Genomic DNA, 27,148 nt, shown 5'->3' with positions numbered 1-27,148 from the left:
ATTTATTTTCGTTTCTCCCTGCCTTCCTTCATCAAGTATTCAGTGGGCATCTTAAATAGCAAATTTGTGTGTAAATAGCAAATTTGTGTGTTTGTCTACAGCTGGTTGGTTTCCCAGGTGGCTCAGTGGTAAAAAATCCACCTGCCCAAACAGGAGACACGAGTTCATCCCCTGGTTTGGGAAGATGCCCTGGAGAAGGAAATGGCAACCCACTCCCATTCTTGCCTGGGAAATCCCATGGACAGAGAGGAGCCTGGTAGGCTATAGTCCATGGGGTTGCAAAGAGTCAGACATGACTTAGCAACTAAACCATCACCACCACCTACAGCTGGTTGGCTCAGCTGATTTAGTCACAGCCAAGAGTGCTAATGAGGTCACTGCTGAAATGCTCTCTGGGTAAGTTAGTACCTTTTGCTCTTTGGCCACCAATGTATCCTGCTGCTGCTGCTAAGTCACGTCAGTCGTGTCCGACTCTGTGCGATCCCATAAGACGGCAGCCCACCAGGCTCCTCCGTCCCTGGGATTCTCCAGGCAAGAACACTGGAATGGGTTGCCATTGCCTTCTCCAATGCATGAAAGTGAAAAGCGAAAGTGAAGTCGCTCAGTCATGTCCCACTCTTCGAGACCCCATGGACTGTAGCCTACCAGGCACCTCCGTCCATGGAATCTTCCAGGCAAGAGTACTGGAGCGGGTTGCCATTGCCTTTTCCTAATGTATCCTAACTAACCACAACTAATTATCTTGCAGAAGTATACTCTTGGTTACAAGGAAAGCAGGGTGACAGTGTGGGTAGTTTGGGGCACAATCCATATCTAACTGAAAGTGAGTTAGAAGCAGACTTTGTGTGTTGAGAACTGCAAATGAATAACAATTCTACACAATCACTGGTAATAGTGAGCTTTAAAATAATTCACTTTGGCATCATAAGACCAAAGAGAAACAGAATTTATCACCTTGATATTTTGTTATTAGTTCTCTGTATAACTCCTGAGTACTTCACGTTAGCTGTCAGGTAAAAATAACATCCAGGAATATCTGTAGAGAATCCTATCTCTTTTTAAAAAATTAACTTATTTGGCTGCGCCTAGTCTTAGTTGCAGCATGTGAGATCTAGTTCCCTGACCTGGTCCCCTGCACTGAGATTGCAGAGTCTTAACCACTGGACCACCAGGGAAGTCCAAGAATCCTCTCTTAAATCTCTTTACTGTTGACAGGTGAAGCTATAAAAAAGAAGGCTGAGAGATGCTCTCAAGAGACTTCTTACAAAGGAAAAATCTTCATACTGGTTTCCCTAATGGTTGCACCAGTTTATATTCCCACCAACAGTGTATGAAGGTTCCCTTTTCTCCACATCCTCACCAACCCTTGTTATTTCTTGTCTTCTTGATAATTTAAAATAGAATTACCATATGATCCAGATCCAGCTATTCCAATTCTGGGTATTTATATTTATCCAAATAAAGTGGAATCACTAATTCAGAAAGATACATGCACCCTTATGTTCACTGCAGCAATATTTCCAACAGTCAAGACATGGAAACAGCCTAAGTGTCCACTGATGAATGGAACACTTCACACTCATAAAAAGTAGAAACCTTGCTATCTGTGACAAATGGATGGACCTTCACAGTATTATGTTGTTTGAAATAAATCAGATAAAGAAAGACCAGACACCATATGATTTCACTCATATGTGGAATCTAAAAAACAAACAAATGAACAAACAAAACAAAAACAAACTCATAGATAAAGAGAACAGATTGGGGGTTACTAGAGGGAAAAGACGGAGAAGGCAATGGCACCCGACTCCAGTACTCTTGCCTGGAAAATCCCATGGACGGAGTAGCCAGATAGGCTGTAGTACATGGGGTCGCTAAAAGTCAGACACGACTGAGCGACTTCACTTTCACTTTTCACTTTCCTGCATTGGAGAAGGAAATGGCAACCCACTCCAGTGTTCTTGCCTGGAGAGTCCCAGGGATGGGGGAGCCTGGTGGGCTGCTGTCTATGGGGTCGCACAGAGTCGGACACGACTGAAGCGACTTAGCAGCAGCAGCAGCAGAGGGGAAAGGGGTTGGGGGGTGAAAGGGGGTCAACTGATGGGGATGGGTGATAAGACAAAGTGGTGATCACTTTGAAGTATATGCAAGTATCAAATTATAATGGCATACACCTAAAACTTATTTAATATTACATACCAATTTTACCTCAATAATATACATACATATATGCACATACATATTCAGGAATTAAAAATATACATCAGCCATTTAAAAAAAGAAAGAAGAGATATGGCAGAAATTGATCTTGCATGGCGTACTGATAAGAGGACTTGGCAAGCTTAACAATACATTGACAGATTCTTAATCCGTTCAACAAATACTTTAGCAGTCTGTCCTTAACATTATTTCCTACATATCTCTTACTTGTATGTTTTTCTTTTCCCTTGTGGGGGGCAAATTGGGGTCCTGGGGTCCTGACTGCTGCTTGTTTTTGTGTGATCTGTTTGCTGGATTCCTGTCTTAGAGGGCTTGGAGCTGTGCTTCTGCATGAATGGGTTTCTGGAACTTGACTCTTACAGAATATTCTCAGTGGTTAATAGACTAATATAGTCAGGCTCCACTATGGGCATCTGTTAAGGTTGGTTGCAGGTCAAAAGATCTGAAATGGTTTTATGATTCCCCTTTGAATCTAGTCTGTGGAAATGCTGAGAAGATACCCAAATTCATGTGTTCTGGACGGTTAAAAGATAAGGGAGGTTTTCAGAGTAGCCTATAACACACACACACACACACACACACACACAGCCTATAACACACACACACACACACACACTGAAGAAACAAAACTGTGACCTCAGGAAACCAGTATGAGAGTTGTCCTATGAGGGACACATCGGTGATTTTTTTCAAAAACTGGAGATACAATGTTATGTACCATAAAAATCACCCTATTAAAGTACACAATTAAGTGTAATATATAGGTATACAATTAAGTACACAATTATGTATAATATAATGTATATGTATATATATGTAAACACCTGCAATGTGGGAGACCTGGGTCGATCCCTGAGTAGGGAAAATCCCCTGGAGAAGAGAATGTTGGCTACCTACTCCAGTATTCTGGCCTGGAGAATTCCATGGACTGTATAGTCCATAGGGTTACAAAGAATTGAACACGACTCAGCAACTTTCACTTTCTATGTATCTATATGTATATATACTGATGAAGTTGTGCAATCATCACTACTATCTTAATCCCAAACATTTTCGTCATCTCTGAGATGATGAAACCCCGTTACCTATTAGCAGTCATTCCCATTCCATTTTCCTATAGCCCCTGGTAACCACTAATCTACTTTCTCTTCTGCAGATTTGCCTATTCTGTACATTTCATATAAATGAAATCATACAATCTGGCCCTTTGTGCCTGGCTTCTTTCACTTAGCATAATGTCTTCAAGGTTTATCATGCTACACATTGTAGCATGTATTAAGTATGTCATTCCCTTCTGTGACTGGATAGCATTCACTGTACAGATTTATCACATTTTATTTACTCATTCATCCACTGATGGGGATCTGGGTGGTTTCTGTATGAATAATGCTGATATAAGCATTAGTGTACACGTTTTTGTGTGAATGTAAGTTTTCATTTCCCTTAGGAATACACCTAGGCGTGGAACTGCTGCGTCATATGACAACTCGGTGCTTAACTTTTTCAGGAGCTGCCATTGCCAGACTGTTTTCCAAAATGGCTGTACCATTTTACATTCTCGTCAGCAATGTGTGCAGGGTACAATTTCTCTATATCCTTGGCAGTACTCATTATTGTCTGATCATCTGTTTGATTTTAGTTACCTTAGTGATGTGAAGTAGCATCTTGTGATTTGATTTGCTTTCCCCTGATGGCTATGACATTGAACATCTTTTCATGTGCCTATTGGCCATTTGTTCTCTGATTTCCGACTATGTGTTAATGTAGGGCCACACCAAAATGTCCTAATAAAATAGCATTTCCTCCAAACTATTTCTTCCTTAAAATACTTCTCTGATCTGCCTTTTCCCCCATCACATCCCCTGTCCCATCCCTCCAACCCTTGATATATCCAGGTTTAGGGGTAGAAACCTCAGACAGCATGAATATGGTTTTCCTTTCTAATGTTAGCAAACTGGAGCCATTCTCTCTGTTACATCTCAAATCCCAGAAGGTGGAAGTGGAGTGCAGCAGGTAGGCATCCGTGGGGATTCTAACCCTATAAATAACAGAAGATGGTGTCACACAGTCACCTAAACAGTCCAGGCCTGGTGATTTCTGCTCCATACCTAAAAGCAGTCTGTTCCTGTCATGACTGGGCCAGGAATCACAGAGTGAACTGTCTTGATTGTAGTAAATGTTCCTACAACACATTCTCATCATGTCCCCTGGGATCCTGGCCCATTCAACTCCTCACTGCAGAAGCTGGCAACGTGGTCAACTAGAATCCCACAGAAGGATGTAGTTTTTACTCTTCTATCAATTAGAGAGACACAGACACCAATCTACCTCATACTGAAACACACTGACATGGGGACACGTACGCGGATACACATCCAGATACACAGAGCCATCTGTGGCTCTCCTGCCCCGCAACCTGAACACTTACATCTAAATGGTCCATGGTTATGTCTTTGAGGGATCTATAGGATGGGTGAAGGAGCTCACAGATGATCGTGTCTGCACCCTTGCAGAATAGCAGTATGCGATTTTCAGGTGTCCTCACTGAAAATAAGCAAAGTAAGCAAAGTAACCACATGGGTCCATTGTCACAAGAACATGTCAGAGCCACTGAGGGATGGCAGAAGGCTGTTCCCATGACGTTTGTTTCTGATACCACGTGAGGCTAAGCACTCAATGAGTGGTCACACAGGGTGAATGATGAGGGCTGGTGAGATGTGAGAGATCTTTTGGAACCAGTTTTTCCATGGGTTCAACATCACCTATGGAAGACTGATACAGAATCACATTTAGCTTCTCAAGTCCAAGTTCCAGACCAAGGCCCATACCTAGTGAAGACCAAGGAATAAAAATGACCTTCTTCTTCAGTCTGAGGCCCAAACTAAGAGCAAGATAGTATGAATTTCCCCCATAATGTCCACCCCCATTTCTCATTCCAAGTTCAGGCTTTATGAGTTTATTCTCCATTCTTATCTTGGCTTTGAAAGTTCTGACAAGTCACTATCCAGGATCAATAAATAAGGGGCTTAGCATGTGGTTGTTAAGCTTATATATGTGTATAGAAGGAAATATAAAGAATTATGAGAGAGAAAGTGGGAATGGCTGTGTCTATATTTGTGGCAAGAGTGCCTTGGAAATGGCATATGGGTGAGAGAAAATATTTGTGTGCAGACAGAAGAGAAAAATGAATGTATGAATGTATATGAAAGACAAAGAAGGGGAGAGGACTGACAAGGAGGGGCACCCACCAATAACTGACATCCTCTTGCGCACATTGCTGAAGTCCAAGATAGCCAGCAGTTGGTAGATTCTCGCTTTCCCCATTTCGACTACCATGATTGTCTCAGACGTGCGGGAACGGAACACAAAGCCAAAGTTCCTGGCAGCAGTGACCAGGGCACCTTCATCTGGGGATTGAGCCTGGTAAACCAGCTCACCTGGCAGGAGAGAAGAGGGCAGCCAGAGCCCATAGAGATGTGCGGATGAAGTCCGCCCAGAAGTTAGACTGTCTTCCAAGTGGCTGACATAAAGATGGAGCCCAGGAGGGGCATCTTTCTTCAAAATTTCCTCATAGGTCTGGCCCTAAAAGGCCAGGTTGCACAGAACATGGTCAGTTTCTTTTTTCTTTCTAATATTTTCACCTCATTTCACAGACCTGAGTTAGTATTACAGAGGTACACAGTACATGTACACAAACAAAACATAGGTAGCTACTTTCCAACTTTAGAGGGTAAAGGTGGCTCAGGAGGTTGTTAAAAATGAAGGCTCCTGGGTCCGACCCAAACTACAGAATCCAGAATCACAACACCTGGGAGGATAGCCCAGGAAATTGAATTTTAACAAATCTCCTGAGTGAGTCTCATGCAGATAGGTCTACGTAAAGTGCTCCTGCATAAGACTGGCTACACTTTGATGAACACTGCTACAGATTGATGGTTTAGTAAACAATTAAAAAATATATATTAATGAGTATTGTTGCCTTTGAAACTCTCATCCTGGGAAGCTAAATGACTTACTCTGTTGAATCAATCTTTCAACCTGTTATTACTCAAGACATTTCTGGAACTCTTCTTTTAGGATACCCCCATAACCTGAGCTATATTTTGGATTATTTCTCTTTTGAAGGCCAATTTAATTTTGAAAAACAATTATGCACCACCAGAATATTATATTTGGGAATGATGTAGATGAAGCAGTATAATTTTAGGTCAGACATACAATGTGTCCATGGGATAATAAGACTATTTTCTTGTGTGTTTCCTACTTTGTCACTCAAGGAAGTAAACAAAGGTAAGTCCAAATATGCTTCAAGTCATAGCAATTTACTGGAATGTCAGACCTGGAGAGGCCTTGGTGGGGTGGGAGCTTATGGGACCAGATGACACGAGATTTGGGTTCTTATCCCATTTTTGCCTTTCTTAGCTATAGGACTTTAGTCAAGTCACTTAATTTCTTTTAGCTTCAGCTTACTTCACTATAAAACAAGGGTCATTCTTCTTATTCTGCAGAGGGCCGTCATGAAGACTGTGGGAGGTAAAATAAATGAAAGCAACTTGTAAAATTATAAAGTGATGTAAAAATATAAGGTATTACTCATGGTAGTATTCTATTAAGTCAATTATATTGACTTTAAAAGATGTGATTTACTTTGCTGCCTAAATTCTTGTTTGTTAAGGAAAAAAGTCTTTTTAATTTAAAATCAGTAATTTCTCATTATTTCTAAAAAAGATTTCAATAAATTCATGGATGACATTGTTGTATTTGGTGACTGAAGAAATTAGGGTATATGGGGATACCTTTAAATTGTGAAGCAACAAGAGGATGACAACTCATCCTTTAGGAAGTCTTGTCAGAGGTAGTGGGGTTGATCTTGGCAATAAATTAGACAAACTCTGTGACAGAACATTAGAGAATCTCAAGTTCCCTAGATAGCACCAAGTTTGACCCCTATCCAATGACTGAATCTTCTTTAAGATCAAGAGGTTGTTTTCTACTTGAATATATCCAGGGACTAGGAGCTCACTACTTATCTTGACTATCCATCCCATTGCTGGACAACTCTCCCTATTAAAAAGTTCTTTCTTAGATTAAGCCATTACAAACGATATCAACCCCCACCCCCAAATCAGCCTAGACTCGACATATTCTCAATGCGGCCTCATGATTACTCACCTTCTACTTTCTCTTCTGATATCACAGTATGACACAGTGAGAGTGACAGGAAAAACAAATGTACCCAGCGATCTCCCCTTTTCACCGCTTCGACCAAAGTCTTGTCATAAAATGAAAACTTAGGATCGGCCAGTTTGTTGTAGGAGAAGTCAACCTTTTCTCTTTTCTGGAACACATAAGCCAGAATGAACTTCTCAACAGCAGCTTGATACTTTATAGAAGGTCAACTGATTTAGGGGCAATTTCTGGAATGTGATGAGAACTCTCAGGAGGATGGGAAAAGAAAAGCAAGATAAGTGAGAGAGATCCTATGCTGGTTTCTGAGGCCTTTGTACTCTGACCTGGACCATCCATTCACTCAGAAAAGATCCATCACACAGGAGAGAAGCTGAGCACTTCCTGGCAGACCCTTCTTGCCCCCTTTCAACTCCAGCTGTCCTAAATGATCAATGGGCATCTTCAGGCTCTATTCTTTTCCAAGTCCCAAATCCATGACAAATCAAACCTGAGGATACAAGAGGGTAACTGTTCCCTATGAGTAAATGGTTAAGTCCTGTCTCTAGCTGTCCTCTACCTGATTTGGGGAGCTGGGGAGGGAAGGAGTAAGGTACAATGATACCCTTGTGTTGCACTATTCCTATTTTAGCCCACAAGAGGGCTAGAGAGGAATATTACAAGATAGAGCCAAGGATGTATAGCAAGGAGGCTTCAGTATAGACTTCTTATTCACAGACTTAATTTTGAACCATTTTATTTGACCCATCAGCACCCCTGATTCCTTCCTGCCTCTAGTCCTCAAGGTTATTGATCTTGCCTCAATCTTTAGACCTAATATTCACTACCATTTTCCTGGCTATGGGCTTGGCTCCTTTAAATGTTGACTGTCATTCATTTCAGGTAGGCTGCTGGTAGCCACCTTGGGTAAACATTCTTTTCTGGCTCAGTTTGGTCCCAAGACTCTCTTATGCCTACCCTGGAGTGCAGTGTTGTTAACAGACTTCACCAGGCCATACCAGAACTCTCAAGGATATATAACCAGTTTTTCGTAGTTGTGGTGCTATTACACCAGAACTGGCCTGGGCTCCAATGTGTCAACTACAGACACAATTGTCCTGCTTGGTGCTAAGTTGGGGAAACAGTAGTCTGCAGTGGGCTATACTGGCTCTTTTCTATGTCCCATCTAGAGAGTTTTTTGTCATGATAGTGAGAGAGTATGGTCAGATCCAAAGCCAAGTTCTAGACCTGGCCAACCACAGAATTGTGAGTTCTGATAAGTTTGTGGGTTCAGTAATTTAAGATAACTCATTATATAGCATCCTCTGAAGCTTTTCTAGAACTGGGCTCTTGTACTAGTACATTCTTTGAGACTAGAAGCTGGTGAGTGATGAGAGAGAAGTTGGAGAGGTAGATATGAGGCAGATCCTGCATTATCATATTATATGCAATAGGGAACCACAGCAATTTTCTGCCAAGAGTCATATGATCAGATAGTCCTCTGGTAGCACCATGAAGAATATATTGGAAGTAGCAAGACAGGAGGCTGGGAGACCAGTTAGTAGGCCACACAGTAATTCATAAGAGAAGTCATGAAGTAGTGACAAAATAAATATTAAATTCAGGGCATGGTTTGAAAATGTTTTTGACAAATTGACCTGGGGATACCTGAAGGGCATACAGGTAGTAACAAAAGCAGGTATGTATAGTTTTGAAGCTCAGGTAAGAGATCTGAGCTAGTTTCTAATCTCCTGTTCCAGACAAGTAACGTTTGAGAACACTGGACCTAGCTGGGTATGGGACTGGGGCAGGGCTGGTTTGGAGCCGCAGTACAGCATGATCTGAGAGGTATTATTCATGAATTACTCTGAAATTGGAAGTCAAACATCCAGTTGAATAAGACTGAATGGCAAATCCAAGTCCCAGACAAAAGGATGGAAACCGGGGATATCAGATAAGAGGAAATGAACTTAGAATGGAGGGTAGATGATGCAGTAATGAATCAAGGAAGCTCTTTGAGATGCTGTGACACAGCTATAGATAGTTTTTATAGGATATATTTAGCCTTGGTCATGAAAGGGGAGGGAGATAAAAAGCGTTCCTGGATACGTGGATTTGGAGTTCATTAGTAAGTAGGCAGTAAGGTCAGTAAAAACATGATACTATAAAGATGGGAAAAGAGGTACAATAATAGAGCCCTGGGGGAGAAGGGAGTGAGATGTGGTAGAAGGCCTGGGGGTGGTGAATTTGGGAATAGCTAATAAAAAGAATTAAGAATTAAACTGACCATAAATAAATTAAAAAATTATCCAAGAGGCACTGGAAACCCAAAAGAAGTTGGAATCTCTGAATTTGTGATCTCCAAAAAGTACTTGGCATTCTGAGATTAGAAACAGAGAAGGGTAGATGGCTTGATTAATTCAAGATTGAGATTTATTGGGAGATCAAAGAGGGGAAAAAAAGGGAGGTGTTGAAGATGCTCATGATCTTGGGTACAGATCGGGGGAAAGGAAGTAAAGTCACAAGGGATTGACATACTGGAGAAAAAGGAGAACAGAGAGTTTGTAAATCTTCCTAGGATAAGAAAGCAGGTATACTAGAAGTCAACTATGAAGAAAACTGGAGGAATAAGGTTTGTGACCAGAGATCATGACAAGGGAGTTTACAATTTCATAGTACAATTCTGGATGGTGACATGATGACCCAGAAATGGATGATACAGATTTTTTTTTGAGTCCAAGAAGTAATCTGAAAGATAAATTCTTTCAGACACCTGAAAGCATCTATGGTGCTAGATCACCCATAAAGAAACCAATACCACCAAGATGACAGCAGGGATTGGGCAGAGAGGGAAAACATGAAAAAGTTTCAAAGTCCTCAGGATGAAGTGGAGAAGCCAGGAGATCTGTAAATGTCAACGAAAGGAAGAGAAAGGAGAATAGCCAGAAGGCATCAAAATACACTGCATCACAGGAAGAAAGATTATATGAGGGGAAAAAAGTAATAGTTTAAAAGTGGCACAGAAAAGAATGTCCCTGGTGGTCCAGTGGGTAAGAATCCACTTTCTAATTCAGGGGACCCAGGTTTGAGGCCTGGTTGGGGAACTAAGATATGCTGCCAGGCAACAGCCTGTATGTTGCAACTAGAGAAGCCTGTACACCACAACTACTGAGCCCACACATTTAGAGCCTGTGCACTGCAAGAAAAGAGGTTCATGCACTACAATGAAGACCCAGTGCAGCCAAAAGAAAAAAAAGTGGCACAGGATAATGAGGAAAATATCTTTGGGATTTTGGTATGCTGAGTGTGAGAGATGGAGGAAAAGGAATATTCTCAGGGAAAGTTATCTTTCATTCAAGGTAGGAAGAAGAAAGCATTTTTAGGAAAAGATTCCATTGATCCAGTGGAAAATGTGTTATGGTCACACAGTAGTGAAAGGAAGAGGAAGAGAAAGGATGCTCCAGGGTAACAGTTTACTCCGTAGAAGCAATCTTTGTTGATTTTGTCAAGGTCATTAGCAGAGTCCCTGCCAGAGGATTGAAGGCAAATACTGATTTTATTTCCCATTTCCAATCTCTCTGGATGGATAGAGTGAGGCATTAGTTGGGAGTTGGAGTTAGCTGTTCAGTATGTAAATGAAGTGGCTAAGGGTTTGGAATTGGTTCTGACAGGAAAAGGATAGGTGAAGAGTACCCCGAATGTAATGAAAGAAGCCTTATGAAAGAAGGTTTAACTCAAATTCATAAACAAAAGCCAAGATCCAATAATGGAAAAAAATAGTAAAAATGAACCAGCCTGAGACAGGAAGAATGAAAAGGAAAATATTTTTACAATTGTGTGGGTTAGGACTTTTGAATATGTCACAGATCCTGAAGTTATAAAAGAAAAAGATTGATAGAACTGGTTACATAAATTAAATACTTCTAAACAAAAATTTATAAACAAAATACAAAAATGGAAAAAATAATTATAATATATATACCAAAGGAAAAGTTCATATTTTTACTATATAAAGACCCCTTGGAAATAAGAAAAAAAAACCCCAAAGCATATGAATATCCAATTCACAAAATAACAATATATAGGCAATAAAGTGATTAGGAAGAGGAAAGAAACTAAGTATATAAAAATAATTCAATCTGATTAGTAATCAAATAAAGGTAAATTAAATGAGATATAATTTTCACCAATTAAATTTATAAGATTGAAATATTAATACCTAGTACTGACAAGGACATGATAAAAGAGGAATTTTCCTATATTTTTGGTGGGATTAATATGTGAACCGTGAACTTCCTGATGTTCAAGCTGGTTTTAGAAAAGGCAGAAGAACCAGAGATCAAATTGCCAACATCCATTGGATCATGGAAAAAGCAAGAGAGTTCCAGAAAAACATCTATTTCTGCTTTATTGACTATGCCAAAGCCTTTGACTGTGCGGATCACAATAAACTGTGGAAAATTCTGAAAGAGATGAGAATACCAGACCACCTGATCTGCTTCTTGAGAAACCTGTATACAGGTCAGGAAGCAACAGTTAGAACTGGACATGGAACAACAGAATGGTTCCAAATAGGAAAAGGAGTACGTCAAGGCTGTACATTGTCACCCTGCTTATTTAACTTATATGCAGAGTACATCATGAGAAACGCTGGACTGGAAGAAACACAAGCTGGAATCAAGACTGCCGGGAGAAATATCGATAACCTCAGATATGCAGATGACACCATCCTTATGGCAGAAAGTGAAGAGGAACTAAAAAGCCTCTTGATGAAAGTGAAAGTGGAGAGTGAAAAAGTTGGCTTAAAGCTCAACATTCAGAAAACGAAGATCATGGCATCCAGTCCCATCACTTCATGGGAAATAGATGGGGACACAGTGGAAACAGTGTCAGACTTTATTTTTCTGGGCTCCAAAATGACTCCAGATGGTGATTGCAGCCATGAAATTAAAAGACGCTTACTCCTTGGAAGGAAAGTTATGACCAAACTAGATAGCATATTCAAAAGCAGAGACATTACTTTGCCAACAAAGGTCCGTCTAGTCAAGGCTATGGTTTTTCCTGTGGTCATGTATGGATGTGAGAGTTGGACTGTGAAGAAGGCTGAGCACTGAAGAATTGATGCTTTTGAACTGTGGTGTTGGAGAAGACTCTTGAGAGTCCCTTGGACTGCAAGGAGATCCAACCAGTCCATTCTGAAGGAGATCAGCCCTGGGATTTCTTTGGAAGGAATGATGCTAAAGCTGAAACTCCAGTACTTTGGCTACCTCATGTGAAGAGTTGACTCATTGGAAAAGACTCTGATGCTGGGAGGGATTGGGGGCAAGAGGAGAAGGGGACGACAGAGGATGAGATGGCTGGGTGGCATCACTGACTCAATGGATGTGAGTCTCAGTGAACTCAGGGAGTTGGTGATGGACAGGGAGGCCTGGCATGCTGCGATTCATGGGGTCGCAAAGAGTCGGACACGACTGAGTGACTGATCTGACTGATCTGATCTGATCCAGAGAGCAATATGGCACTATTAAAGGCATTAAAAATCTAGCCACCCTTTCAGCAACTAATTTTACTTACAGGACTTTATTCTAAGGAAATAATTATCAGAAGAGGAGACAAAAATGTATATACCTGGGTGCTTATCATAATGCTATTTATAATAGCAAAAGACAGCAGAATAAAAACAGGAGATTGGCTACATCAATTAAGATGCATCGATATACCTCAGTGGTGAAAAATTGAAAGCATTTCCCCTAAAGTCAGGAACAACACAAGGGTGCCCACTCTCACCACTACTATTCAACATAGTTGTGGAACTTTTGGCCACAGCAATCAGAGCAGGAAAAGAAATAATAGGAATCCAGATTGGAAAAGAAGTAAAACTCTCACTGTTTGCAGATGACATGATCCTCTACATAGAAAACCCTAAAGACTCCACCAGAAAATTACTAGAGCTAATCAATGAATATAGTAAAGTTGCAGGATATAAAATCAACACACAGAAATCCCTTGCATTCCTATACACTAACAATGAGAAAACAGAAAGAGAAATTAAGGAAACAATTCCATTCACCATTGCAATGAAAAGAATAAAATACTTAGGAATATATCTACCTAAAGAAACAAAAGGCCTATATATAGAAAACTATAAAACACTGGTGAAAGAAATCAGAGAGGACACATATAGATGCAGAAATATACCGTGTTCTTGTATCAGAAGAATCAATATAGTGAAAATAAGTACACTATCCAAAGCAATCTATAGATTCAATACAATCCCTATCAAGCTACCAACAGTATTTTTCACAGAACAAATAATAGACAAATAATAAACAAAAACTAGAACAAATAATTTCACAATTTGTATGGAAATACAAAAAACCTCGAATAGCCAAAGCAATCTTGAGAAAGAAGAATGGAACTGGAGGAATCAACCTGCCTAACTTCAGGCTCTACTACAAAGCCACAGTCATCAAGACAGTATGGTACTGGCACAAAGACAGAAATATAGATCAATGGAACAAAATAGAAAGCCCAGAGATAAATCCACGCACCTATGGACACCTTATCTTCGACAAAGGAGGCAAGAATATACAGTGGAGAAAAGATAATCTCTTTAACAAGTGGTGCCGGGAAAACTGGTCAACCACTTGTAAAAGAAAAACTAGAAGACTTTCTAACACCATACACAAAAATAAACTCAAAATGGATTAAAGATCTAAACGTAAGACCAGAAACTGTAAAACTCCTAGAGGAGAACATAGGCAAAACACTCTCCGACATAAATCACAGCAGGATTCTCTAAGACCCACCTCCCAGAATATTGGAAAAAAAAGCAAAAATAAACAAATCGGACCTAATTAAAATTAAAAGCTTTTGCACAACAAAGGAAACTATAAGCAAGGTGAAAAGACAGCCTTCAGAATGGGAGAAAATAATAGCAAACGAAGCAACTGACAAAGAATTAATCTCAAAAATATACAAGCAACTCCTGCAGCTCAATTCCAGAAAAATAAACAACCCAATCAAAAATGGGCCAAAGAACTAAACAGACATTTCTCCAAAGAAGACATACAGATGGCTAACAAACACATGAAGAGATGCTCAACGTCACTCATTATTAGAGAAATGCAAATCAAAACCACAATGAGGTACCATTTCACGCCAGTCAGAATGGCTGCAATCCAAAAGTCTACAAGCAATAAAATGCTGGAGAGGGTGTGGAGAAAAGGAACCCTCTTACGCTGTTGGTGGGAATGCAAACTAGTACAGCCACTATGGAAAACAGTGTGGAGATTCCTTAAAACACTGGAAATAGAACTGCCATATGACCCAGCAGTCCTACTGCTGGGCATACACACCAAGGAAACCACAAGTGAAAGAGACACGTGTACCCCAATGTTCATCACAGCACTGTTTATAATAGCCAGGACATGGAAGCAACCTAGATGTCCAACAACAGACGAATGGATAAGAAAGCTGTGGTACATATACACAATGGAGTATTACTCAGCCATTAAAAAGAATACATTTGAATCAGTTCTAATGAGGTGGATGAAACTGAAGCCTATTATACAGAGTGAAGTAAGCCAGAAAGAAAAACACCAATACAGTATACTAATGCACATATATGGAATTTAGAAAGATGGTAATGAAAACCCTGTATGTGAGACAGAAAAAGAGACACATATGTATAGAACAGTCTTTTGGACTCTGTGGGAGAAGGCGGGGGTGGGATGGTTTGGGGGAATGGCATTGAAACATGTATATTATCATACGTGAAATGAATCGCCAGTCCAGATTCAATGCATGATACAGGATGCTCAGGGCTGGTGCACTGGGATGACCCAGAGGGATGCGATGGGCAGGGAGGTGGGAGGGGGTTCAGGATGGGGAACACATGTACACCCGTAGCGGATTCATGTCAATGTATGGCAAAACCAATACAATATTGTAAAGTAATTAGCCTCCAATTAAAAAAAAAGATATATCGATATAGCTGGATACGACAGTCATTCAAAATGATATAGATGTAGACATAAATATACCTAAATATACGGACATGGAAGGAGGGCCACAATATATACTGTGTCTGATGAATAAAAAGAGGCTGAAAATAGCATGGATGTTGTGATCCATCCATCCTTCCTTCCTACTTACCTACCTATCAGACCTAGATGTATATGTGTGTATATATACACATGAAAAGTATCTGAAAAGATCAGATCAGATCAGATCAGTCGCTCAGTCATGTCCGACTCTTTGTGACCCCATGAATCACAGCATGCCAGGCCTCCCTGTCCATCACCAACTCCCGGAGTTCACTCAGACTCATGTCCATCGAGTCAGTGATGCCATCCAGCCATCTCATCCTCTGTCGTCCCCTTCTCCTCTTGCCCCCAATCCCTCCCAGCATCAGAGTCTTTTCCAATGAGTCAACTCTTCACATGAGGTGGCTAAAGTACTGGAGTTTCAGCTTTAGCATCATTCCTTCCAAAGAAATCCCAGGGCTGATCTCCTTCAGAATGGACTGGTTGGATCTCCTTGCAGTCCAAGGGACTCTCAAGAGTCTTCTCCAACACCACAGTTCAAAAGCATCAATTCTTCAGTGCTCAGCCTTCTTCACAGTAAAATACTCCCAAATTTGACACTGGTTATCTAAATGAGACTAAATCATTTTTAACTTTCTTCTTCATACATTTCTATATTGTTTGAATTTCTTATTATAAGCACAGATAATTTTTTTAAACAGAAAAAACCCAATAAAGCTATTTTCAATTTATTTACTAATAAGTAAATAAATGTTTTAAAGAAATTTTAATAGCACTATTGAGAAAACAAGTAATATTTATATGCAGAACTAGAATTTATTCTCGAGTAATGTAATGTCTTCCAAAAGAGTATCTTAAACCACTATTTATTTGCTGTTCTAGATCATTTTTATGAGCTCAAGGATTTATCCCTTTGCTGACTTCTACAGACATTCTTGACTTTAAAAATATTTATATATCATTTGTATGTAATTATATACATAATAACCTTATAAAAAGCTGTTTTCATTTAAAAACACAAACCCAAATCTGCTCAAATAAACAGGTTATTTCCATAATACTTTCTGATATTACAGGGCCAATAACAGCTGGGCTATTTCAGGGGCTCAGGGAGTCCCAGTCTGTACTGAAGATGCTGCTGTAAAGCACAGCCTCGCTCAGCTCCTGCATGCACCTCACAGGGAGCTGTAAACACTCACCTTGGAGACTTCCGTCCTAGGTCCGTTTTTGTCACAAACATCACCTGTTGGTAAGTAAACAGAGTACACACTTGGCAAAGGTTTTAAAGAAGGATTTACATTTCTTTTTATTGTGGTAAAATATATATAACATAAATTTTCATTTTAACCATTTTTTAGTTAAAAAATCAGTATCATTCACAATATTGTGCAACACTCACCATTATATATTTCCTAAACTTTTTCAGCATCCTAAACAGAAACTCCTTACTTTCCCTTATTCCCAGCCCCTGGTAACCTCTACTCTGCTTTCTGCCTCTATAAATTTGCCTATTCTAGATGTTTCATACAAGTAGAATGATACACTATTTCCTATTTTGTCTGGCTCATTTCACATAGCATAAAGTTTTCAAGAATCATTCATGTTGTAGCATGTGTCAGAACTTTATTACTTTTTATGTTGGAGGTCGTGACATTGTACAGGACACAGGAATCAAGACCATCCCCAAGAAAAAGAAATACAAAAAAGCAAAATGGCTGTCTGAGGAGGCCTTACAAATAGCTGTGAAAAGAAGGGAAGCAAAAAGCAAAGGAGAAAAGGAAAGACATACCCATTTGAATGCAGAGTTCCAAAGAATAGCAAGGAGAGATAAGAAAGCCTTCCTTAGCGATCAATTCAAAGAAATAGAGGAAAACAATAGAATAGGAAAGACTAGAGATCTCTTCAAGAAAATTAGAGATACCAAGGGAACATTTAATGCAAAGATGGGCTCAATAAAGGACAGAAATGGTAGGGACCTAACAGAAGCAGAAGATATTAAGAAGAGGTGGCAAGACTATGCAGAAGAACTGTTCAAAAAAGAACTTCATGACCCAGATAATCATGATGGTATGATCACTCATCTAGAGCCAGACATCCTGGAGTGTGAAGTCAAGTGGGCCTTAGGAGCATCACTACAAACAAAGCTAGTGGAGGTGATAGAATTTCAGTTGAGCTATTTCAAATCCTGAAAGATGATGCTGTGAAAGTGCTGCACTAAATATGCCAGCAGATTTGGAAAACTCAGCAGTGGCCACAGGGTTGGAAAGGGTCAGTTTTCATTCCAATCCCAAAGAAAGGCAATGCCAAAGAATGCTCAAACTACTGCACAATTGCACTCATCTCGCACGCTAGTAAAGTAATGCTCAAAATTTTCCAAGCCAGGCTTCAGCAATACGTGAACTTCCACCGACTCGATGGACATGGGTTTGGGTGAACTCCAGGAGTTGGTGATGGACAGGGAGGCCTGGCGTGCTGTGATTCATGGGGTTGCAAAGAGTCGGGACATGACTGAGTGACTGAACTGAACTGAACTCCTTGGAAGGAAAGTTATGATCAACCTATACAGCATATTAAAAAACAGAGACATTACTTTGTCAACAAAGGACCATCTAGTCAAGGCTATGGTTTTTCCAGTGGTCATGTACGGATGTGAGTTGGGCTAGAAAGAAAGCTGAGGTCCGAAGAATTGATGCTTTTGAAGTGTGGTGTTGGAGAAGACTTTAAGCGTCCCTTGGACTGCAAGGAGATCCAACCAGTCCATCCTAAAGGAGATCAGTCCTGAGTGTTCATTGGAAGGACTGATGTTGAAGCTGAAACTCCAATACTTTGGCCACCTGATGTGAAGAGCTGACTCATTTGAAAAGACCCTGATGCTGGGAAAGATTGAGGACAGGAGGAGAAGGGGATGACAGAGGATGAGATGGTTTGATGGCATCACGACTCAATGGACATGGGCTTGGGTGGACTCTGGGCATTGGTGATGGACAGGGAGGCCTGGCATGCTGCGGTTCATGGGGTTGTAAAGAGTCGGACACGACTGAGTGACTAAACTGAACTGTCTGAGTATTCCATTACAGGAATACTTTCCATGGTAGGAAAGCTATGACAAACCTACAGTGTGTTAAAAAGCAAAGACATCACTTTGCTGACAAAGGTCCGTATAGTCAAGGCTATGGTCTTTCCAGTAGTCATGTACAAATGTGAGAACTGGGCAGTAAAGAAGGCAGAGTGCCGAAGAATTGATGCTTTCAAACTGTGGTGTTGAAGAAGACTCTTGAGAGTCCCCTGGAAAGCAAGGAGATCAAAACAGTCAATCTAAAAGGAAATCAATCCCGAATACTCTTTAGAAAGACTGATGCTGAAGCTGAAGCTCCAATACTTTGGCTACCTGATTCAAACCACTGACTCATTAGAAAAGACCCTGATGCTGGGAAAGATTGAAGGCAGAAGGAGAAGAGGGCAAAAGGATGAGATGGTTGGATGGCTGATTCAATGATCACTGATTCAATGGACATGAACTTGGGCAAACCCTAGGAGATGGTGAGGGACAGGGAAACCTGGCGTGCTGCAGTCCATGGGATCACGAAGAAGCATACATGACTTGGTGACTGATTAACAACAATATTCCATTAAATGGATATATCACAGTTTGTTTACCTATTCAATTGCTGATGGAAACATGGGTTGTTTCCACCTTTGGCTATTGCGGATACTGCTTGTTTTCTTTTTCCTCTTTTTGGTATATACCTAGGAATGGAATTACTGGGTCATATGGATCTGCCTGCAGTGCAGGAGATCTGGGTTCAATCCCTGGGTTGGGAAGATCCCCTTGGAGAAGGAATAGCTATCCACTTCAGTATTCTTGTCTGGAGAATTCCATGTACAGAAGAGCCTGTTGGGCTATAGTCCACGGGATCACAAAGAGTTGGACACGACTGAGAGATCAATACTTTTACTTTTTTTTTCATAGCAATTTAAAGTAGGATTTTAAAAATATTTATTTATTTTATTTGGCTGCATTGGGTTTTAGTTGCAGCATGCCAGCTTCTCAAGTTGTGGCTTGTGGGTTCCAGAGCATGCGGGCTCAGTAGTTGTGGTGTAAGGGCTTAGTTGCTTCACCATATGTGGAATCTTAGTTCCTCTAACAGGGATCAAACTCAAGTCTCCAGAATTGGAAGGTGGATTCTTAACCACTGGATCACCAAGAAGTCCCCAGAATAATGGAGGATTTTTAAAAATTTAATTCTTTTATGTGGTTGCGCCAGTTCTTAATTGCCACAAGCGGAATCTTTTAGTTGCAGTATTTGAACTCTTAGTTGAGGTATGTGGGATATACCCAGTTCCCTGACCAGGGACTGAATCCTCATCCCCTGCATTGGGCAGGCAGATTCTTAACCACTGGACTGCCTGGGAAGTTCTAAGGAGGATTTTAAAAGCTTATTTCTTCTGATTCTATCATTCTAGACTTGCAATTAAGCCCCCCAAATCTCCTCAGGCCATGTAGCTCTCAGTGCCCTATAAGCTCTTTTCTCCAAGCAAATGGTAAGAATTCTGCTGCTTGGGGTGCAACTCTTCTCCTTAAGTGTGAGTAAGGTGAGCCTGGAGACTTGGCATCTATGAGACCTTGAACCTCAGGAAGCTCTTCATCAGAAAAGTCCCCTAGAAGAGAGGTTAAAGTAGTGCTGGAATGCTTAGGGTTCTTGGCCAGTAGATAGCACAGACAGATTGGGGGTGGAAGACAGTCTGATGCCAAGTGCAGAAACACCCAGGACCCTTTGCAACCCTACCTAGCATATGATCAGGTCTCACAATGAGTTAGAAAATTAAGATCCTCACCCAAATCAACCACCCAAAAATAAGCTTTCAGAGTTTATGTATGTGAAAACTTATTTGGCAGGAGTAATAGAAAATATTAGAATGCTCTAGCTTTTAAAAATCTTTTAACTGTAATTTTTAAATTTATTAAAATTTTAAAAAATTGTACATTTTAAAGCGTACAATTCAGGGGCATTTAGTGTGTTCACAATGTTTTACAACCACCACATCTTTCTAGCTTCAGAGCTTTTCCATCATCCCAGAAGAATACCCCATGTGCTCTAGCTTTTTTGATGTAATTGCTTTCCTTTGCTAGTTACTGCCATAATGTTCACACATATGAAGACTTAACACTATCACAAAAACAAGCTCATTTAACACAGGAAATAAATGAACAACTGGGTATGGGAGACACTAATCAAATTCTGAGCACCCTTTGATGACTTCTTTCTAGACTGTTTATTGATCTGAGGTGGAATCAGGAGAATAGCAGCTTCAGTAACATCCTGGTTGCACCATCTGATTTAATGTGAGATTAACTAACATTCCCAAGACATTGGCAATTCTCTGAAGACAGAGATTAAGTCTTATACATATTTGCAATGTCCCACACAATGGATGGCATCTATAATGTGCTAGGTAAGTGTTTTTTGGTTAGAACTGAATGGACTACGTGATCTTTGCTTAGTGGACAGCAAGTTGTAAGAGTAAGTAAATGTGAATTTAGAGACATACAGATTTAGAGATAGATTATTCCTGAGAACAACATGCAAAGTAAAATTTCCCCAAGACTAAGGGAAAGCAGAAAGACATGCATACCATATAATGTCCCGTTAATTGAACACTTGTTGAAAATCATGATGTTCTGAGTCAGGGTCCCTGTTTTGTCAGAGAACACATATTTGACCTGGCCGAGCTCCTCATTAAGGGTGGTGGTACGAGCCTGTGCTGGTGTGTTCTTCGGTTCATAAAACATCTTCTGATCCCAGTTGATATAGAAACTGTTGCCCAATCTTATTATCTCAACACTAAGGAGAAAGCAAGAAAAGAAGGGTCCTGGGTCAACACAGGGCAAGTAAATTCATCCCCCTGGTTTCCTTCTTTCCAGTCCTGTGGTAGAAATGAAAATCAGAATACCTTCTCTCAGAACCTACAGTCTTGAAGGACCCTTCATACTAGCCAACCAACCCACTGTAATTCTACTTTGATCATTATCACTCAAGTCTTTACTTATTACCAGATATACTGATTAACTTTGCTGAGGCATATTCCCTTTATACTACTTCTTTCAAATTTTTTAAAATTCTGTAACAATGCAAGGCCTGACAGAGTTAAGCTAGTTTATAAAAGGCAGCCAAAGCTTAATTAGAGGGGTATTGCTGCTATCATGTAAACTCATTGATGGGGAAGAGAGATACTTGAGACTGGAGACTGTGCTTCTTTGTTTCAGAAGAGGAAGGGGAAGATCTGTGAGACTCAGAAACAGCTTATTGGAGCTGATCCTCTGATAAAGTTCTCAGCAGACCCAGCTTGCCTGTAGGGTAGCTTTTTCCTAAAACAGCTTCCTCTCCATTTTATCTGAATTTTCCCAGTTGTGTTAGTCACATTCCACTTTTATTCTAAATGACATGCCTTGTGGATTCTCCATGGCTTCCCTCGTGGCTCAGCCAGTGCAGGAGATGTGGATTTGATTCCTGGGTTGGGAAGATCCCCTGGAGAAGGAAATGGCAACCCACTCCAGTATTCTTGCTTGAAGAATCCCATGGACAGAGGAGCCTGGCAAGCCACAGTCCATGGGGTCACAAAAGAGTTGGACATGACTTAGCCACTAAATAACAACATGGTTAACAAGCATCTTCATTTTAAAACAGTGCAGACTTTTTAAGTGCCTTCCTTTCTATTATCATTCATACTTCAGTTGAGTCAGTTCAATTCAGTCGCTCAGTCATGTCCGACTCTTTGCTACCCCATGAATCGCAGCACGCCAGGCCTCCCTGTCCATCACCAACTCCCGGAGTTCACGCAGACTCACGTCCATCAAGTCAGTGATGCCATCCAGCCATCTCATCCTCTGTCGTCCCCTTCTCCTCCTGCCCCCAATCCCTCCCAGCATCAGAGTCTTTTCCAATGAGGCAACTCTTCGCATGAGGTGGCCAAAGTACTGAAGTTTCAGCTTTAGCATCATTCCTTCCAAAGAAATCCCAGGGCTGATCTCCTTCAGAATGGACTGGTTGGAGTGTGTGTTATTTCATTGCTTCATTAGTAACCCTTGTCTGAGATAACTGCATTAAGAAACATGAATCTTTTGTTTGAGGTGAGGGAGGTGGTGCTCAGGCCCTCATTATTGACTTTATTAGTCCTCATGTGTTGAGTTTTGACCCCTCTCTTCCTTCACCAGACCAGTCACCATAGCAACCTCTCTAAACTCAGACACTTAATGATATTATTTCTTTCCTTAGAAAGATTTCTGTTGGTTTTAGGATAAAGCCCAAACTCCTTGACCTAGCATTGAAGGCTCTCCTGAATCTAATCCTAAATTACCATCCAACACCTCAGTCTAGGCTCACTCACTGTTCTATGACCAGATGAAGCTTTTAAAAACCTCTAACCTTTGAACATACTGATCTTTCTGCTTGTAATATTATTTTCGCATTTTCTTATTGGTAAATTCTCCTCTTTTCTCATGTATCAGTTTGATGATTACTTTTTTCTGTAAATCCCTAAGACTCTATAGGTGGAACCAACCTACTCCTTTTCTAGGCTCCCATAGCATTCACATATTAATTTCTATGACATAATTCTTCATATTGTATCTTAATTATTTACTTAAGTATCTGTTTTCATGGCTATGTTGTAAGCTTGTCTAGAGGAAGGGCTGTATTATTATTCATGTATCTTTCTCTGTAACCTAATATAGTGCTTGGCACATAGTCAGTTCAGTCGCCCAGTTGTTCAGACTCTTTATGACCCCATGGACTGCAGCATGCCAGGCTTCTCCATCCATCACCAACTCCCGAAGCTTACTCAAACTCATGTCCCTTGCATCGGTGATGGCATCCAACCATCTCATCCTCTGTTGTCCCCTTCTCCTCCCACCTTCAATCTTTCCCAGCATCAGGGTCTTTTCCAATGGGTCAGTTCTTTGCATCAGGTAGCCAAAGTATTGCAGTTTCAGCTTCAGCATCAGTCAGTCCTTCCAATGAATATTCAAGATTGACTCCCTTTAGGATGGACTGGTTGGATCTCCTTGCAGTCCAAGGGACTCTCAAAAGTCTTCTCCAACACCACAGTTCAAAAGCATCAATTCTTCTGTGCTCAGCTTTCTTTATAGTCCAACTCTCACATCCATACATGACTACTGAAAAAACCATAGCTTTCACTAGATGGACCTTTGTTGGTACCTTTGTTGGTAACATAGTAGGTGTTCAATAAATATTTAATTAGTAAGATAATTTAGCTAACTTAGCACACATGCATATAGGGTGCTTTTAGAGTTCAGATGCCACAATGTAGGGTTTAGAAAACCCGAAAAGGATGCAGAAAATGTGTTTGGGTGCATTTATGTGAAAGGGAATGCTGGAACTCAAAAAAGGAGATTGGAATACAGTAAAAACTTATTTTACCTATATTTCAAATTTTTTTCCAAGGTGCTCATGAAAAGGGGAAGGAAACATCCTTCATCTTCTCCATCTTTTAGGAACCAGAATTTAAGTCACAATCACACCTACCTGCAGTTTGCCACATTGTTTCTGGGGGAAAAAGCATTCTGAGTTCTGAGTCATTTACAAATGACTGTTTAGAATCTGGGTCATTGATAAACTAGGGGCTGCCTAGCTTTTACTTTAACACAAAATTTGTGTGCATTGTTTTCTAATTATTTCATGTGTTTGTATGTCTTATTTAGTCATGTACATTATAAATTATTTGAGGGTAGGAATAATTTTTTTATTATATAACCCACATAGTATCTAGCACAGTATTCTGGACATAGAAAGCATTTATGCAAAGTCTAAATATTTCTCAGAGTGTTTTGTGCACCAGGCACTCTGGAAAGTAAAGGGTTAAAGAGCACAGCATCTGTGTTTCCTGAAAGTTCACAGTCTAGTTGGGGAATAAGAAGGAAGTATCCTCCCCAGGAAGAAATCAGCTCCTCCCTCAGCTGTCAAAGAAGCCTACCTGACGTAGAGGGAAATAGGCACCATGGTGTTGAGGATAATGAAGTAGGACCAGAACATAAGGGTGGCAGATAAAACTGATGAAGAGACATAGTCTTCCCACGGCAGATAATCCTGGAAGTAGTAACCTTTGTTGTTTTCCCAAATGTAATGACCAACTGCTAGGAGAAAACACATGCAGCCTAAAAACAGGAAAATCTAGAAATCAAAAAAAGAATTAAATTAACATTTCATCCAAGATGTACTGCTTTAGTTCTACCATCTGGAGTCTCTCAACAAAGCTTCTCTCTTTTCTTGGAGGGCAGGGTGGGGGGGTTCCCCCCTGAAGCTCACAGTCTCTAGGCAGTAGTCCACAAGACAGAAAAGAAAGCCCAGCAGGAGTCATCCTTGGGATTTTGATAGGACAAAACAGTAACTAAAATGCATTAAGTATTAAGTGCCAATAACAGTGCTAAGTACTCTACATGTATTATTTAATATTATTCTCGTCTTTTAATAATAGATAATAAACTTGATATTAAGAATGGAAAAGTATTTTGCCTGAAGTTATCTGGCTACTATCCAGGAGAGACAGGTTTTGGACCAGTTCCAGAACCCAAGCTCTTAATTACTCCATTATTGAAGTGAGGTTCTGCTTTAACAAAAGTATAAAAAGTGTGACACTGGCTTAGCAGTTGCAGGTGGGGAGGTGAGAAGGAAATGGATGTAAAAGGCTGACAATATAGCAATCATGTTTACAGAAAGAAGATAGTAAAATAGGAAGGCAGACCATGTGCCTACTGAGCCTAGAACTCTAAGCGAAGTGGTTGGAAATAATTAGAATATTAGTGTGTGTGGGCTGACTTTGACAAAGGAAAGATTTGAAGTAGGCGAATAATTGCAAGAGGAATAGAGTGAAAATTGGGGCTTCCCTGTGGCTCAGACAGTAAAGCACCTGCCTGCAATGCGGGAGACCCAGGTTCAATCTCTGGGTCAGGAAGATCCCCTGGAGAAGGAAATGGCAACCCACTACAGTACTCTTGCCTGGAGAATTCCATGGACTGAGGAGCCTGGTGGGCTACAGTCCATGGGGTTGCAAAGAGTCAGACATGACTGAGCAACTTCACTTTCACTTTCACTTGGGTCATCAAATTAAATCACTATCTTGAAGAGATATCTCCACTCCCATGTTCAATGAAGCGTTATTTGCAATGGCCAAGACATGGAAACAATCTAAGTGTCTATCGACAGATGAATGGATAAAGAAAATGTGATACACACACACTCACACACACACACAGACACACACACACACTACAATGGAACATTATTCAGCCATGAAAAAAAGGGAATTCTGTAATTTGTGATAAATGCCCAACTCTTTAAGAAACTGCCAAATGCTTTCCAAAGTGGTTATACAATTTTACATTCCATCAGCATCACATGCCCACATATCTACAAAGAAGACATGTATTGTTACTGTGAACTTCTAAGTCTACTCAGAGGTCTTCAAACCTACGCCCTTTGTCACAAGGTGTGAACTGTTCAAAGTAACCCATCCCCACTGGTAGAAAACTGTAGGTCTCAACTTTGAGTCACTGATAGAAAGTCTTTGAAGACAAGAGTATGAAGGCAGAAGAAGCAGATCTAACTAGGACCACTCTCAAAAAATGAGATTTAAAAATTTTTTTATTATAAAAAACAAACACATATTAAGATATTAAATATTATAATGAACCCCTATGTACCCATCACCCAGCTTCATCAATGATCAATTCATGGCCGGTTTTATTTTATTCCAAATCTCCTCTTCCTCTGTCCTCTCTTTTATTTTAAGAAAATTTCTCACATTATATAATTTTATTTGCAAACTGTTTAATATATATGTTTAAAGGATCTTACTTAAACACATAATCACGATACCTTTATCACTTAAAAAGTTAGTAATAAGCCCTCAATATCATTCAATATTTGAGATTTGAGAGTTGAATGAGGGATGAAAGAGAATAAAGCAGGAGCATTAAGATAAAAAAGAACAAAATCTGCTTTTATTCCTAGCCTAATGCAGATTCATACTGAGTAGTTCCATTCTTTGTGATGCAGGTTTCTCTGGTGCCATAAAACTCTTCATAATCTTACTCCCCCTTTGTTCTGCTTCTCTTCACTGAGTTATGTGACAGAATGGCTTCTCCTCACGGTTCAGGTTAAACTTTAATGATGAGTTCTACTGGCTGTGCTTTCCTTTTGAACCATCCATGTCAGTTAAGTTGAGTCACTCAGTCGTGTCTGACTCTTTGCAATCCCATGGACTGCAGCACACCAGGATTCCCTGTCCATCACCAACTCCCAGAGCCTGCTTGAACTCATGTCCATCAAATCGATGATGCCATTCAACCATATCATCCTCTGTCATCTCCTTCTCCTCTTGCCTTCAATCTTCCCCAGCATTAGGGTCTTTGCAAATGAGTCAGTTCTTCCCATCAGGTGGCCCAAAGTATTGGAGTTATAGCTTTAGCATCAGTCCTTCCAATGAACATTCAGGACTGATTTCCTTTAGGATGGACTGATTGGATCTCCTTGCTGTCCAAGGGACTCTCAAGAGTCTTCTCCAACACCACAGTTCAAAAGCATCATTCCTTCAGTGCTCAGCTTTCTTTATAGTCCAACTCTCACATCCATACATGACTACTGGAAAAACCATAGCCTTGACTAGACGGACATTTGTTGGCAAAGTAATGTTTCTGC

The 27,148-nt window shown here is 40.3% G+C and overlaps 1 protein-coding gene across 8 annotated transcripts in view; it reads right to left on the bottom strand.

Annotated features, from left to right (window-relative positions):
- Nucleotides 1-27,148, bottom strand: part of LOC102389143 (phospholipid-transporting ATPase FetA) — a 110,111-nt gene that overhangs the window by 11,870 nt on the left and 71,093 nt on the right. For all 8 annotated transcript variants that reach the window (XM_045165071.1, XM_025281667.3, XM_006064342.4 and 5 more), the window contains 6 exons: nucleotides 24,426-24,622; nucleotides 21,069-21,277; nucleotides 16,634-16,677; nucleotides 7,393-7,558; nucleotides 5,469-5,657; nucleotides 4,649-4,764 (listed from right to left, as the gene is read on the bottom strand). In XM_045165071.1, the coding sequence (XP_045021006.1) occupies nucleotides 4,649-4,764; nucleotides 5,469-5,657; nucleotides 7,393-7,558; nucleotides 16,634-16,677; nucleotides 21,069-21,277; nucleotides 24,426-24,622 (921 nt within the window). The remainder of the gene's footprint in view (nucleotides 1-4,648; nucleotides 4,765-5,468; nucleotides 5,658-7,392; nucleotides 7,559-16,633; nucleotides 16,678-21,068; nucleotides 21,278-24,425; nucleotides 24,623-27,148) is intronic.

The sequence above is a fragment of the Bubalus bubalis genome, chromosome 3 (assembly GCF_019923935.1).
Source record: "Bubalus bubalis isolate 160015118507 breed Murrah chromosome 3, NDDB_SH_1, whole genome shotgun sequence".
NCBI lineage: Eukaryota > Metazoa > Chordata > Mammalia > Artiodactyla > Bovidae > Bubalus > Bubalus bubalis.
Note: the sequence above shows the minus strand (reverse complement) of the source record. Positions and strands in the feature narration are given on the sequence as shown.